We start from the raw sequence: 15,963 nt of genomic DNA on the forward strand, positions 1-15,963 counted from the left end.
GTCCTTTCTCCCTTCATTTTCTGCTGTGTGTGTGTGTGTGTGTGTGTGTGAGCGTTTGAGACAAAGTCTTGTACTGTCGTTTGAGACAGAGTCTTGTACTGTCATCCAGGATGGAGTGCAGTAGGGCAATCCTGGCTCACTGCAACCTCCGCCTCCCAGATTCAAGCAATTCTTGTGCCTCAGCCTCCTAAGTAGCTGAGACTACAGGCGTGTGCCTCCCGGGTTTACGCCATTCTCCTGCCTCAGCCTCCCGAGTAGCTGGGACTACAGGCGCCCGCCACCTCGCCCGGCTAGTTTTTTTGTATTGTTTAGTAGAGACGGGGTTTCACTGTGTTCGCCAGGATGGTCTCGATCTCCTGACCTCGTGATCCTCCCACCTCTGCCTCCCAAAGTGCTGGGATTACAGGTGTGAGCCACCGCGCCCAGCCATGTTTTGGCATTTACCCCCTGCCAGGTGCTGTAGCAGCCACACACTGACCATTCCTGGAAGGTGACACATGCTCATTTTGGTGACACCCTCAACTCCAAAATGCCTGGCTCTGTTTACCAATATCTTTTTTGGTTTTAGATGGAGTCTTGCTCTGTCATACAGGCTGGAGTGCAGTGGCACCATCTCAGCTCACTGCAACCTCTGCCTCCTGGGTTCAAATGATTGTCCTGCCTCAGCCTCCTGAGTAGCTGGGATTATAAATGCCCGCCACCGCGCCTGGCTAATTTTTGCATTTTTAGTAGAGACAGGGTTTCACCATGTTGGCCAGGCTGGTCTCGAACTCCTGACCTCAAGTGACCCTCCCACCTCAGCCTCCCAAAGTGCTGGGATTACAGGCATGAGCCACCTTGCTGTGCCCCAGTATCCTTTATGCACCTTCCTGCAGTCCCTGGATGAGCCCCTCCCTCCCTGTGCTCCTTCCTCCCCTCCTCGTCACCCTCTCGCCTCCGCTCTGCCTCCCTGTGTACCAAAACCCCGCAGACTGGGTGACTTGAAACAACAGATATCTCACATTCTTAGGGGCCAGAAATTGGAAGTCAAGGTGTCGGCTGGGCTGAGCTCCCTCGGGAACCTGCCAGGAGTCTTCCCAGCCTCTTCCAGCTTCTGTCAGGCTGCCGGCAGTCCCTTTCTGTAGAAGGGCACGTGCCATGTTGGACCAGAGCCCACCCTGTGACCTCATCTGAAAAGACCTTTTTTCCAAATAAGGTCACATGCCCAGGCGCTGGGAGGAGGAATTTAGCATACCCTCTGGCGGGTCACAATTCAACCCGTCCTATGCCCTGTAATCCACTGGCGGGATAAAGCACTGGCCCGAGTCTGTCCCTTCTCTGCTCAAAGTTCTTCCAGGACAATGGAATATCATTCGGCAATGAAAAGGAATAACAGGCTGGGCGTGGTGACTCACGCCTTTAATCCCAGCTCTTTGAGAGGCTGAGGCTTGAGCCCAGGAGATCGAGACCAGCCTGGACAACATAGTAAGACCCAATCTCTACAAAAGATACAAAAATTAGCTGGGCGTGGTGGCGTATGCCTGTAGTCCTAGCTATTCGAGAGGCTGAGGTGGGAGGATCAGTTGAGCCTGGGTGATCGAGGTTGCAGTGAGCTGAGATCACACCACTGCACTCAGCCTGGGGGACAGAGCAAGACCCTGTCTCTAAAAAAGAAACAAAACTAAAACACACACACACAAAAACGGAATGACTGACAGATACTACAGCTGGAAGACATGCTACTGAAAGCTGCCGCTGGAAGATATGCTACTGAAAGAAGTCAGTCACAAAGGGCAGTGTAGCGTGATTCCACTTACGTGAAATGTCCAGAATAGGCAAACCCATGGAGACAGAAAGGGGATTGGTGGTTGCCAAGGACTGGGGGCCAGCAATCACTGTTAGGGCGTTCAGAGTTTCTTTTGGGGATGTTGAAAATATTCTAGAATTGATTGTGGTGACAGGTGCACAACCCTATAAATACACTAAAAGCCATTGAACTGTACACTTTAAATGGGTGAATTTTACGTATGATACAAGTCTCAATAAAACTGTTAACAGAAAGAAATCTACGGCTCTTCAGCGCCCCCTGGAGGGAGGCAGGATCATTGCCTTCCCCTAAGGTTCCACCACGCCGGCCTCCCTCCTGCGGCTCCCTCTGTCCGGTCAGGGCCTGTGCACCTCCGCCTTCCCCTTCCCGGTCTCCTGAGCTTCTCCCGTCCACCCACCTGACAGCTCATCATCCTTCAGGTCTTAGCTCCGACCTTCCTCCTCTGACCCTGACGCCCAGCATGTCCCCTCTGATGGGGCCTTTATTCTGCAGAGGGAGGGGAAGGGCTGGTTTTAGGGGTGGGTTCCTGGAATTCTTTTTAAAAATGTATTATCTTTAGAGATAGGGTCTCATTCTATTGCCCAGGCTGGAGTGCAGTGGCACAATCACAGCTCACTGCAGCCTCGACTTCCTGGGCTCAAGTGATCCTCCTGCCTCAGCCTCCCTGGTAGCTGGGACCACAGGCCAGCACCACCACATCTGGCTAATTGTTTAAATTTTTTCGTAGAGACAGGTCTCACTATGCTGCCCAGGCTAATCTCGAACTCCTGGCCTTAAGAGATTCTGCCACCTGGGCCTCCCAATGTGTTGGGATTACTGGCATGAGCCACTGCCCAGCCAAGTCATAGCACTCTGATGGCTGCTTGGACTCTGCTGTGCAAGCGGTAACGACGCCCACCTTGCCTTTGGTGATTAAGTTCGGTGACTTGCTCCCTGCCACCCTGAGATCCAGTTATCCCCATTGGAGTCAGGCTTTCCGATTCTTGCTCTGTCACCCAGGCTGGAGTGCAGTGGTGCAATCTCAGCTCACTGCAACCTCCGCCTCCCAGGTTCAAGCGATTCTCCTGCCTCAGCCTCCCAAGTAGCTGGGATTACAGGCACCCGCCACCACACCTGGCTAATTGTTTGTAGTTTTAGTAGAAATGGGGTTTCATCTTGTTGGCCAGGCTGGTCTCGAACTCCTGACCTCAGGTGATCTGCCCGCCTTGGCCTCCCAAAGTGCAGGGATTACAGGCAAGAGCCACCGTGCCCACCCTAATTTCTGTATTTTTAAAAGAGCCAGGGTTTCACCATGTTGGTCAGGTTGGTCTTGAACTCCTGACCTCAGGTGATCCACCCATTTCGGCCTCCCAAAGTCCCACTGTAAGTTCGGACCTAGGAGGAGAGTGATCACGACACAACGATGCCGTGGACACAGACACAACTGATAGAGACCAGCTCTTCACACAATCCCAACCCAAGTGCAGTCTTGTCGTCACAGACAGGAACCTACACAGAGACACACAACCTATACCAAGGCACGTGTGACAGACACTGCCACTCAGCGACACACACACCACGTTCAGCAACGGGACACACGGGCGGTGGCTCCAGCCACACCGACATCCCTCCACCACTGCCCTCGACCACCACATTCCAAGTCCACAGGCCGAGAGGAAACACAGGGGTCAGACACACAACGACCGCAGCCCCCGCGCCCCGCCTGCCTATCCCCTGGGTCCTCACCCCCATGACCCAGGACGCCCCTGCACCAGGGGCCCCTCCTGCTCTGCGATGCCCACCTACCACACACGCAGGTCCCGCCGCCGCTTCCTCCTCCCAGGAAGTGGGGGAGATATTTTTAGTTACAATGAACCTCCCACCCAATTTCCCTTCTCCCCAGGCACATCCAATTGGTTTAATTAGACGGGATTCAGTTAATGAGAGGCATTTCCAGGTTCTGGGAAAAGGGGGAGGAGGGGAAGAGAAGAGCTGTCCCCTCCCCCCCTTCCCAGTGTCCCAGCCGCTGGGACCTCTCCCCTGCATCAGGCAGGAGATACACTAAACAACTGCCTCCCCTCTCAGCCGACCTCAAAGCTTTGGCCTGGCCCTGCCCCTCCCTCATATTCCTTCCCCCACCTGCCTTTAAGGGAGGGTGATTGTTTGAAGTCCTTCCTGCTGTCTACCCATCACCCATCCCACCTGAGTCCCGGGGAGTTCTGGGAAGAGATAAAACTCTCATCATAGTCACGAAAACAGTATCAGGCCAGGTGCAGTGACTCATGCCTGTAATCCCAGCGTCTTGGGAGGCTGAAGCAGGTGGACAGCTTGAACCCAGGAGTTCAAGACCAGCCTGGGAGACACAGTGAAAAGCCATCTCTACCAACAAATATAAATAATTAGCCAGGCATGGTGGTTTGTGGCCGTAGTCTCGGCTGCTGGGGAGGCTGAGGAAGGAGGATTGCTGGAGTGCTGGAGTTTGAGGCTGCAGTGAGCCGTGGTTACAGAGTGAGACCCTATCTCAAAGACAAACAAAAGCAATTAAAAAATTAAAAATCAGGCCAGGCACAGTGGCTCACATCTGTAATCCCAGCACTTTGGGAGGCCGAGGTAGGCGGATCACTTGAGGTCAGGAGTTCAAGACTAGCCTGGCCAACTTGGTGAAACCCCATCTCTACAAAAGCACAAAAATTAGCCGGGCATGATGGGGGGTGTCTGTAATTCCAGCTACTCGGGAGGCCGAGGTGGAAGAATCACTTGAACCTGGGAGATGGAGGTTGCAGTGAGCTGAGATCGCACCATTGCACTCCAGCCTGGGCAAGAGAGAGTAAGACTCCATCTCAAAAAAAAAAAAAAGAGAGGCTGGAAGCACGGTGGTTAGTGCCCAGGCCCTGGAGCCAGGCTGCCTGGGTTCAAATGGAGCCCAGCCCCACAATCTCCAGCTGTGTGACCTTGGATGAGCCGCTTCACCTCTCTGGTCCTACTTCCTCGTCTGGGAAATGGGGACCGTGATGGCACCCACCTCCCGGGGCTGCCATAGGGTTCAACAGATTCTCAGGTGTATGGTTCCTAGAACAGAGCCCGGGACACGGCCCTCACTGAAGGGCTCCATAAGGTCATAAAAGTGGCAGCCCATGCTCTCATCCTGTGCCTGTTCTGCTTTTTGTGACACTTGTCCTTTTCTTCCTTTTTTGAGACGAGTCTTGCTCTGTCACCCAGGCTGGAGTGCCATGGCATGACCTCAGCTCACTGCAATCTCCGCCTTTCAGGTTCAAGGGATTCTCTTGCCTCAGCCTCCCAAGTAGCTGGGATTACAGGCATGCACCACCACGCCCGGCTAATTTTTATATTTCAGTAGAGACGGGGTTTCACCATATTGCCTAGGCTGGTCTCAAACACCTGTCCTCAAGTAATCTGCCCGCCTCAGCCTCCCAAAATGCTGGGATCACAGGCGTGAGCCATCACTCCTGGCATGTCCTGAGATTTTGTTCATTCACTCTTCTGCTCAGCAGATATTTTCTTTCTTTCTTTTTTATTTGGGACGGAATCTCGCTCTGTCACCCAGGCTAGAGTGCAGTGGCGCGACCTCAGCTCACTGCAATCTCTACCACCTCCCAGCCTGATTCTCCTGCCTCAGCCTCCTGAGTAGGTGGGATTACAGGCAGGCGCCATCCCACCCAGCTAATTTTTTGTATTTTAGTAGAGACGGGGTTTCACCATGTTGGCCAAGCTGGTCTCGAACTCCTGACCTCAGGTAGTCTGCCCACCTTGGCCTCCCAAAGTACTGGGATTCCAGGCATGAGCCAGCGCGCCTGGCTGAGTGTGGCATATCTTCTGTGCATTCTTCATGTGTGTGTGTTTCGGAGTGTGCGTGTGCATATTTGCATGTGTGTCTGTTCATAGCAACGTGTGTCTCTGTGCGAATCTCTCCATCGTGGCTCGCCCCGAAGGGGCTCCAGGGGTCCCTCAAAAACCCACACACGTGCCCCTTGGGCCTTGAACACAGAGCAGCAGTGTACATGGTGGGGGGTGCCTGAGAGACTCAACAGTCCAAGGATGGCTCTAAGGAGAGGGTGGCAGAGGGGGAGCTTGAATGGCAGAGGGGCTGAGGGGCACTTGGGAGAGGGGACTGGAGGGCAGCGAGCCAGGATGAAGCAGCCTGGGTCTGCGGGAGAGAGGTCACCTGGACTCTGAAGGAGAAGGGAGGGGGAGGCCCCAAAGATGTGGGTTTCCAGTGGGGAAGGGGACAGAGAGAGACGAGGTCTGAACAAGACAGAGACAGAAAGAATGGCTGGGCGTGGTGGCTCACACCTATAATCCCGGCACTTTGGGAAGTGGAGGCGGGTGGATCACCTGAGGTCAGGAGTTCAAGACCAGCCAGGCCAACATGGTGAAACCCCGTCTCTACTAAAAATACAAAAATTAACCGGGCGTGGTAGCGCATGCCTGTAATCCCAGCTACTCAGGAGGCTGAGGCAGGAGAATCGCTTGCACCCAAGAGGCGGAGGTTGCAGTGAGCTGAGATCCCAACATTGTATTCCAGCCTGGTGTGGGCAAGAAAGTGAGACTCCCTCTCAAAAAAAAAAAAAAAAGGTACCAGAGGGAGAGAGACAGAGCCAAACAGGGGAGCGACCCACACTCTGCCTTGGTGGTCCCTCTCTCTGGGGGCTGGAGGGGACAGAGGTCTGCAAAGCTGAGAACCCCAAGGGACTCACACTGGTTTCTGAGCCTGTTTTCCTAGTCACAAAGGATAGCCTCTGCTTCTGATAGGCGCTGACACACGGGGCACAGTTCCCCATGTGTTCCTCAAAATACCTCCACCATCAGCACAATCATCCTATAAGACAGGCACAGCCGCTCTCCCCGTTCTCCAGATGTGGAAACTGGGGTCCAGACAGGTGAAGTCATGTTGCGTTCCAGAGGCGAGATTTGAACCCATGTCCGTCCGGAAGCCTTGGAAGTGAGGCTGTCCATGCCTAACCTGCTCATTTCCCATGGGACAGAGGACGTGCTCGGAGAGCCACAGCTGGTAAAGTGACACACGCGTGGCCCTGAGTCTTCATTCTCCCCTGCACGCACATCTCTCGCAGGAATTTTGCAGTTGCCTCTAGTCAAGAGGTGGAGTCTAGGCCAGGCCTGGTGGCTCTTGTTTGTAATTCCAGCACTCTGGGAGGCTCCCAAGTAGCTGAAACCGCAGGCGTGCACCACCATGCCCAGGCAATTTGTTTGCTTGTTTTGTACAGATGGGATCTTGCTATGTTGCCCAGGCTGGTCTTGAACTCCTGGCCTTAAGTGATCCACTCGCCTTGGCCTCCCAAAGGGTTGGGATTACAGGCGTGAGCCATTGCGCTTGCACCCGGCCAATCAGTATCCTTATTCGTGACTTATGAGCTTCAAATTGGTAAGAATTTGAAATATTGGAATAGACACAAGAACTCCAGTTGGTGGCTCTGTGTTTTTAAGACTTTATCATTAAAAAAAGAAGAAATTAGAGAAGGGAGGTGGGGGGACAGGAGGGTGAAGGAATCTCTCCAAAATGTCGGATCCGGGCGACCCTCCTTCCCTGACTGCCCAGCCACCCCGTCCCTTCTCTGTCCCGGCGGCGAGGCCCTAGCCGCCATCTTCTGGCAAGGCCCAGGAGCCCAGCTCAGGTCCCAGGCAGAGGTGAAGGCAGAAGTGGGGCTCAGGGCCTGGAGGCCTTGCCGGTGTCCTTGAGAGCCTCTTGGGTGGGCACTCATGTCCCAGCAGGGCCCTAGGGAGGTAGGCGTTGAGCGGAGGGGCCTTTGGAGGTGGGGGTCCTGAAGCTGGAGGACCAGGCGGGAACCAGAACCAGGTGTGAGGCTGGGGGTCACAGCTGGAGGCTGGGTCTCTGGAGAGAGGAGGAGACGCCAAGTCAGGAGCGGGAGGGGGCCTGGCCCCATCCCAGCCCATCTGTGCATCCCTCATCAGCCCCAACGTGAGGGGAACACAGAGTGGCTGGCAGGGAATGGCGCGGGGATGTGCGAGCGCCACAGAGAGAGGAGACGCAGTGATGCGAAAGAGGGAGACAGAGAATCAGAGTGGAGGTGAGGGAGGGAGACCTACAGACTGAGACAGAGAACAAGGAGAGAGACAGGCAGAGTGGGACAGAGAGAGACCTGGAAGGAATCAGAGAGAATGACATGGGAAGAGAGAGAAGGAGTCATACGGAAATAGACAAAACAGAGAGAGAGAGAGAGAGAGAGAGAGAGGAGGCCAGGTGCAGTGGCTCACGCATGTAACCCCAGCACCTTGGGAGGCAGAGGCAGGAGGATTGCTTGAGCCCAGGAGTTCGAGACGAGCCTGGGGAACAAAGTGAGACCCCTGTCTCTACAAAAATAAAAATAAAAATGAATATTAGCCAGGTGTGGTGGTGCACGCCTGTAGTCTCAGCTACTTGGGAGGCTGAGGCCAGAGGATCACTTAACCCAGGGAGGTTGAGGCTACAGTGAGTCATGCTCAGGAGTGGAGAGACAGAAAAGGAGACAGAAAGGAGTGGAGAAAAGAGCCCACTGGGCATCCAGGCAGTGGAGTGAGAAGGCCCCTCCATCACTACTGATCCAAAGGTCCCCTGACACTCACTCCAGACCATCCCCATCCACGCTTGGCCATGGCAGAGCTGAGTCTCCCACTGCCCTACTTGGCCTGGATACACCTACCTGTCTCTTTTTCCCAGGCTCGGCCGCCAGCACCCGCCTCCACACATAAGCCCTGTGCAGGCCTCCACTCTCATTCTCAGGGCCTTTCTGCTGGCCCTGAATTCATTAGCCACCTGTCCGGCCACCTGCCTCAACCCAGCCCAAGGAGAACTTCCTCCTTGTGTGCAGGGGGCTGGGACTGTCTCACAGCCACGAGACTTCCAAGCTCTCCTGGCCTTGGCACGTGCTATTCCCTCTGTAGACGCTCCTCTCCTGCCTCACTCCTCCCATTCTTCTGGTCTCACCTCCAAAGTCCTCTCCTCCAGGCAGCCCTCCTTGAATCCTCCAGTCTGGGTCAGATGCCCCCTCCTCCAGGAAGCCCTCTCTAGGTCCTGGTTGGACCTCCCCCCATCCCAGGTCCATCACCCACCCCCTGTGAGCTCCTCCAGTTCCTGGGCTTCACCATTCCAGTCCTGCCCATTCTGGAGCATCACCATCTGGGGATGGGTCTGTCCCCTTCACTGGACTTTGTGCCCCATGAGGGCAGGGCTGGGGCTGTCATGGTCACTGTTGTGTCCCCACTATCACCCAGCACAGGGCTGGGCACAGAGCAGCTCAGGGGATGGATGGACAGATGGATACTAAACTAAGGAATTGGGACTTTGTCCAGATGGCACTAGGAAGCCACAAATGGTTTAATCCAGAGAGAGTCAAACTCGGATCTGTGCTTTGGAAACTCCAGGCTGCCTCCTCACCTGGGCCTTTGCACATGCTGTTCCCCCTGCTTTTGTAAGCAGGGTAAGTAGACCTGTGCAAGTGACCTCTTCTCTCTGAACCTCAGTCTTCTCATCTGTGAAATGAAGACTGTAATAGTCTCTCCCTTTCAGGGTCATGTTAAGGACTAAATGAGAAGATGCTGTAAAGTGCTGCCAGCATACCAGGCCACAGGAGACTCAAGGCCTGGGAGAGTCAAATAATGCCCCCCTTCCACATTACTCCCTACTCTGTGCAGTGGACTCCTATTCATCCTTCAGTGCCCCATCCAGAGGCCACTTCCTCCAGGAAGTCCTTCCTGATGCCCCAGAGACAGTTGATGACTCCCTCCTATGGGGAAACTATGTTTTATTGTTTGAACTGTGGCACTGGATTGTCACTGGGGTTGCCAACTTCCCCACAAGACCAGAATCTTCTCAAGATCCAGACCCTACCGGAGGCACGTCAGGATGGAGTGAGGGCTCAATTTTTTTTTTTTTTTAGACGGAGTCTCACTCTGTTGCCCAGGTTGATCTCAGTTCACTGCAATCTCCGCCTCCCGGGTTCAAGTGATTCTCCTACCTGAGCCTCCAGAGTAGCTGGGACTACGGGTACACACCACCACACCTGGCTAATTTTTGTATTTTTAGTAGAGATGGGGCCAGGCTGGTCTCGAACTTCTGACCTCAGGTGATCCACCTGTCTTGGCCTCCTAAAGTGCTGGGATTACAGGTGTGAGCTACTGCGCCCAGCCAAGGGCTTAATTTGTGTTTGGACATGTATCATAGATGAATGGGTGTATGTATGTATGGATGGATGGATGGATATTAGGTGGTGGGTAGGTGGATATATGGATAATGGGATGTGTGGGTAGATGGATGGGTGAGTTGATGTGTTGATGGGTGGATGCCTGGGTAGGGAGGTGGGTGAATGCACAGATAAACGGGTAGATGTGTGGGTGGTTGGTCAGTGTGGAGGTAGACGGATGAGTGGGTTGGTGAGTGGAGAGATGAATGGAATAAGTGGGTGAATGTGTGGTCAGATGGGTATTGAGTGGGTAGATGGGTGGACTAGGTTTGGATGGATGGATTGTGGGTGGATGAGTAATTGAGTAATGGATGGATAAAGATATGGATGGGTAAGTGAGTGGATAGATGGATGGATAGATGGACGAGGAGGACGGATGATGGATGGATGGACAGATGGATGAATGAAACATCTTCCCATCAGGCCTCAGGGAACCCGCAGTACAGGGACCCAGGCTGACCCACTACTCCGGATGTGCCCACGCTTGGAGTCCTGAGGTCTAATGGAAGTTTGAGAATTGCACAATTCCTAGCCCTTAGACACTCACACTTCTCCTGCATCCAGCCTCTATAGATAATGCCATTCTCCTTCCAAGTTCAAACTCATCCCCACTGATCCTGGAAGACAAGAAAGGAGGGTAAGTGGGTCTTTCAGAGACACCCCCAGATGCCTCTAAGTCTTCCCCACCCCTTCCTACACCAGGGGATCCCTCTACCAGGATAGACTGAGTCATAAGAAGGTGCTGGCCCTTTAGAAAAAGTGGAGCCTTCTGAGGCGTTAGGCTTGAAGTCTGGAAGAAATGAGGTTGTAAGGAAAAGGTGGGGGACCAGGAAATCTGTCTTGGCATCACCTGCTCCCCACTAGGCAAGTGACACACTGTATTCCGCTTGAATTGAATCTCAGGTGGGCATCTTCTAGCGGGGCCTAGCTAAGGTGGCGGGGCTTACCCGGAGGCCGGATGGCCACGTGTGGCTGCGTCTCGGTGTAGCCTCCGATGGGCTGGCCCTCTGGGCTGAAGGCTGCACCCTGCCCTGCGAAGGGGGTTCAGAGGTGCAGGCTGAGCTCCAAGAAGCCCGGGACCCGGCTTTGACTCCCTCCTAAGAACCCCAGGCTCTCTGTCCCCGCCTTCCCCCTGTACCTGTGCGGTTGGATTGATCGATCATCGGTTGCACGATGCGTCTCCGGGCGTTAATGAACCTGGGAAGCGGTCATGGAAACGGAGGGGAATGAAAAGAGGGAGTGGGAGAGAGGCCAAGACGAACACAGAGCGGGCCGGGAGGACAGCGGCGGGGGAGGCAGGGCGGGGCGAGCAGGGGCAGCGGCTCCGCCGGGCTCGGGGTCTCCGTCAGCACCGCGGACAGCTCCCAGGCTCCCGCCCTGGGCCGGCCCGCGGGCCCTCCTGGGCCACTCACCAGTTGTTGACTTGCAGGATGGTAAGCCCCGTGTCCTGCGCCAGCTGCTTCTTCTGCTCTTCCGAGGGGTACGGGTGCTGCGGCCACCAGCAAGAGTCACTCCGCCTGTCTGGCCGGCCGCAGTCTGAACCCTAAGGTCTGGCCCACCGGGGCCCGGGGGATGGGGAGCCCAGGCAGACATGTGGGAGAGCCGGCGCGTCTGAGCGTCTCTGCGCTCCCCAGGATGGAGGCCAAGGGAGCCCCAGGCTTGGGACAATTACATGCCTGGGAGCCCCCGCCTGTTCCAGCAATTAGAGGTTAATTGGCCAAATCTGATTAGAGAGACCGTATTGGGGGAGGGGGGCTCCTGTGACATGGAGGAGGGGGCTTCACTGGCGTGGGGGAGGGAAGCAAAGCCCAGCCCCTCCCCCTCTGAATCTGTCAGAGTCTCTGTGTGGCCCTCCCCCATCCATTTATTTATTTATTTGAGATGGAGTCTTGCTCTGTCGCCAGGCTGGAATGCAGTGGCGAGATCTCATCTCACTGCAACCTCCGCCTCCGGGGTTCAAGGGATTCCTCTGCCTCAGCCTCCCCAGTAGCTGGGACTACAGGTGCGCGCCACTATGCCCGGCTAATTTTTTGTATTTTAGTAGAGATGGGGTTTTACCATGTTGGCCAGGATGGTCTTGATCTCCTGACCTCGTGATCCACCCGCCTCGGCCTCCCGAAGTGTTGGGATTAGAGGCGTAAGCCACTGCGCCCAGTCTTCCCTATCCATTTCTTTTTCTTTCTTTCTTTTTTTTTTTTTTTGAGACGGAGTCTTGCTCTGTGGCCCAGGCTGGATGGAGTGCAGTGGTGCGATCTCGGCTCACTGCAAGCTCTGCTTCCCAGGTTCACGCCATTCTCCTGCCTCAGCCTCCCGAGTAACTGGGACTACAGGTGCCCGCCACCGCGCCTGGCTACATTTTTGCATTTTTAGTAGAGACGGGTTTCACCGTGTTAACCAGGATAGTCTCCATCTTCTGACCTTGTGATCTGCCTACCTCGGCCTCCCAAAGTGCTGGGATTACAGGCATGAGCCACCGCACCCGGCCCCTCCCTATCCATTTCTTTCTTTCTCTTTCTCTTTTTTTTAAAATAGGGTCTCCCTCTGTCACTCAGGCTGGAGTGCAGTAGTGCCTTCATGGCTCACTGCAGCTTCAACCTCCCTGGCTCAAGCGATCCTCTAGCCTCAGCCTCCTGAGTAGCTGGGATCACAGGTGTGTGCCACCATGCCTGGCTAATTTTTTTTCTTTTTAGAGATGGGGTCTTGCTGTGTTGCCCAGGCTGGTCTCGAACTCCTGGGCTCAAGCGATCCTCCTGCCTTGGCCTCCTAAAGTGCTGGGATTACAGGCATGAGCCACTGTGTCTGGCCCTCCATTTCTCTCTCTGTGGCTCTCACATTCTCTCTCTGTCTCACTATCTCTGTGTGTGTGTGTCTCTGTCTGTATCTCTCTCTCTCTCTGGGATTCAGTCCCTCCCTGCCTCTGAGTTTCTGTCTGTCTCTGTCCCTCTGTGACTCAGCCTCTCCCTGTTTCCATCTTGCTCTGACTTGGTCTCTGTGTCTCTCTGTTTCAGCCTCTTCCTGGCTCTATTTTTCTCCTGTGTCCTTGAAGCAGTATGGTGCAGTGGTTAAGGCCAGACTGCCTGCATTTGAATCCACTTCTGGCTGTGTGACCTTAGGCTAGTCTCCCAACCTCTCTGTTCCTCAGTCTCCTCCTCATCTGCTAAATGGAGATAATAGTAGCTCCTCCCTCCAAGGGTATGCTGGGTAGATGGTGGGCGGGTGGGTGATTGATGTGTGGGTTAATGGATGGTTTGCGGGGAGGACTTAGTGAGTTAAGTGTCCTGAGCAGCACCTGCACACAGGTGACACTCACTGCTGCTGGATCCTGTCACAACTCTCCATTTCCAAGAGAGTCTCGAAAAATTTCCCGCCATCTCAGTCTCCCATTTCTGGGCGTCTCTGGGGTTTTGGTCTCTGTGGCCCACCCTTCTCCCTCTCTCCATGCCCACCCTGCACCCAGGCAGCAGGGCTCTCACCGAGAGGTGCTGGAACAACCAGGCTCGCATGATGTTGGTGGCCACCTTGGGGAAGATCCCCCTCTTCTTGTTTCGCCGTCGCTCCTGGTCCAAGTCCTCATCTTCCCCACCAGAACTGGGAGAGGCCACGCTGGTGTCCAGCCCATCTCCTGAGGGAGGGCAGGCATGCTGTGTGTGTGGGCAGTGAAGAGTGGAGGACCAGAGGGCCCTAGGACTCTCCCCCAAGACACCACTCCACACCCCAGCCATCTCTGCCCTTCTGCAAGTCCTACTTGCAGTCTTACTTCAATCCTCTGGCTGATTCCCATGTTTCCTTTCCACCTCCCAAGATTCTCACCTTGGTCACTGGAGTTGTCACCACTCTGGGAGGCCAGGCCCCCGCTGGATGGACCTGGGGTCCCCAGATGTACAGACCCGCTATCCTCATGGTCTCGAATCCATATATTATTCTAGAAAACAAGAGTTAGCAGTTAGTGCCAAGGCGGCTGGGCACCGTGGCTCACGCCTGTAATCCCAGCAGTTTAGGAGGCCAAGGCGGGTGGATCACGAGGTCAAGAGATCGAGACCATCCTGGCTAACATGGTGAAACTCCGTCTCTACTAAAAAATAGAAAAAATTAGCTGGGTGTGGTGGCACGCACCTGTAGTCCCAGCTACTCAGGAGGCTGAGGCAGGAGAATCGCTTGAACCCAGGAGGCAGAGGTTGCAGTGAGCCAAGATCGTGCCACTACACTCCAGCCTGGGTGACAGAGCAAGACTCCATGTCAAAAAAAAAAAAGTTAGTGCTAAGGCTTGAGGCATGGACTCTGGAGCTAGGACTCCTGAATGGGAAGCCAGTCCCTGCCTCCCTCCTGGCTATGTGATCTTGGGCAAGTCACTTCCCCTCTCTGAGCCTCCGTTTCCTTAATTGGAAAATGAAGGACAGGACCAGGCACAGTGGCTCACGCCTGTAATGCCAGCACTTTTGGAGGCTGAGGCAGGCAGATTACCTGAGATCGGGCATTTGAGACCAGCCTGGCCAACATGTTGAAACCCAATCTATACTAAAAATACAAAAACTAGGCCGGCTTGGGCACGGTGGCTCATGCCTGTAATCCCAGCACTTTGGGAGGCCAAGGCAGGCGGATCACTTGAGGTCAGGAGTTGAAGACCAGCCTGGCCAACATGGTGAAACTTCATCTCTACTAAAAATACAAAATTAGCCGGGCATGATGGTGGGTGCCTGTAATCCCAGCTACTTGGGAGGCTGAGGCGGGAGAATCGCTTGAACCCGGGAGGCGGAAGTTGCAGTGAGCAAAGATCGCGCCATTGCACTCTGGCCTGGACTGGGTGACAAAGTGAGACTACGTCTCAAAAAAATAATAATAAATAAATAAATAAAGCAAGAGAAAAAGAAAACAAAGGATAATAATAGTCATGACGGAGTGTGGCCAGTATTCAATGATGAGTTCATCTACATAGAGGCTCGAACAAGATGACCTTACACAGGTCTATGGCATCTTATCTAAAATCCTTGGGGCCAGAGGTGTCTCAGGATTCAGAACATTTCACATTTTTATTTCGAGTCAGTGTCTCCTTCTGTCGCCCAAGCTGGAGTGTAGTTGCATGATCTAGGCTCACTGCAGCCTTTGCCTCCCGGGTTCAAGCGATTCTCGTGCCTCAGTCTCCCAAGTAGCTGGGATTACAGGTGCCTGCCACCATGCCTGGCTAATTTTTGTATTTTTAGTAGAGACGGGGTTTCACTATGTTGGCCAGGCTGATCTCGAACTCCTGGGCTTAAGTGATCCGCCCACCTCTGCCTCCCAAAATCTTAGATAACAGGTGTGAGCCACTGCGCCAGGCCCATTTCACATTTTTAGGCAGTAAATCAGCGCATACACCATGCAGTTCGCAGCCATCCCAGGCAGGCTCTGGGGCACAACCTCGTCATCAAACTCATTAACATTTCCACAGCAACATGGATGAATATTTAACTAAGTAGAATAAATAAAGGCTATAAATAGCCCCTCATTAGTTCAGGTCCATTTTTGCTGCCAAATGAGTTTGCACTAAATTTATGGGACAAAATGCAAAACTTTGAAGTTTCAAAGATTGTAGCCAAGGGGTCTCAGAATTGTAGGTAAGGGGGTCTGGGGCTGTATTGTGTATTATCTTTCTCTTTTTCTTTTTTTTTTTTTTTGAGACGGAATCTTGCCCTGTTGCCCAGGCTGGAGTGCAATGGCATGATCTCGGCTCACTGAAACATGCACCTCCTGGGTTCAGGCAATCCTCCCACCTCAGCCTCCTGAGTAGGTGGGATTACAGGCGCGTGCCACCATGTCTGGCTAATTTTTCATATCTCTAGTAGAGATGGGGTTTCACCATGTTGGCCAGGCTGGTCTCAAACTACTGACCTAGTGATCCACTCACCTCAGCCTCCCAAAGCGCTGGAATTACAGGCGTGAGCCACTGTGCCTGGCCTTCTCTTTTTTTTTTTTTTTTTTTTTTTT

The 15,963-nt window shown here is 54.0% G+C and overlaps 1 protein-coding gene across 4 annotated transcripts in view; it reads right to left on the bottom strand.

Moving 5' to 3' along the window:
- Nucleotides 1–7,235: 7,235 nt before the first annotated feature.
- MEIS3 (Meis homeobox 3) overlaps nucleotides 7,236–15,963 on the bottom strand; it is a 24,087-nt gene continuing 15,359 nt past the window's right edge. For 3 of the 4 annotated variants that reach the window (XM_025368917.1, XM_025368919.1, XM_025368916.1), the window contains exons 7-13: nucleotides 13,813–13,924; nucleotides 13,476–13,624; nucleotides 11,415–11,491; nucleotides 11,141–11,199; nucleotides 10,950–11,033; nucleotides 10,552–10,619; nucleotides 7,236–7,653 (exon numbers count right to left, since the gene is read on the bottom strand). In XM_025368917.1, the coding sequence (XP_025224702.1) occupies nucleotides 10,570–10,619; nucleotides 10,950–11,033; nucleotides 11,141–11,199; nucleotides 11,415–11,491; nucleotides 13,476–13,624; nucleotides 13,813–13,924 (531 nt within the window). In that variant the 3' untranslated portion in view covers nucleotides 7,236–7,653; nucleotides 10,552–10,569. The remainder of the gene's footprint in view (nucleotides 7,654–10,551; nucleotides 10,620–10,949; nucleotides 11,034–11,140; nucleotides 11,200–11,414; nucleotides 11,492–13,475; nucleotides 13,625–13,812; nucleotides 13,925–15,963) is intronic. The other variant, XM_025368915.1, reaches the window with a different exon arrangement.

Source organism: Theropithecus gelada, chromosome 19 (assembly GCF_003255815.1).
Source record: "Theropithecus gelada isolate Dixy chromosome 19, Tgel_1.0, whole genome shotgun sequence".
Lineage (NCBI taxonomy): Eukaryota > Metazoa > Chordata > Mammalia > Primates > Cercopithecidae > Theropithecus > Theropithecus gelada.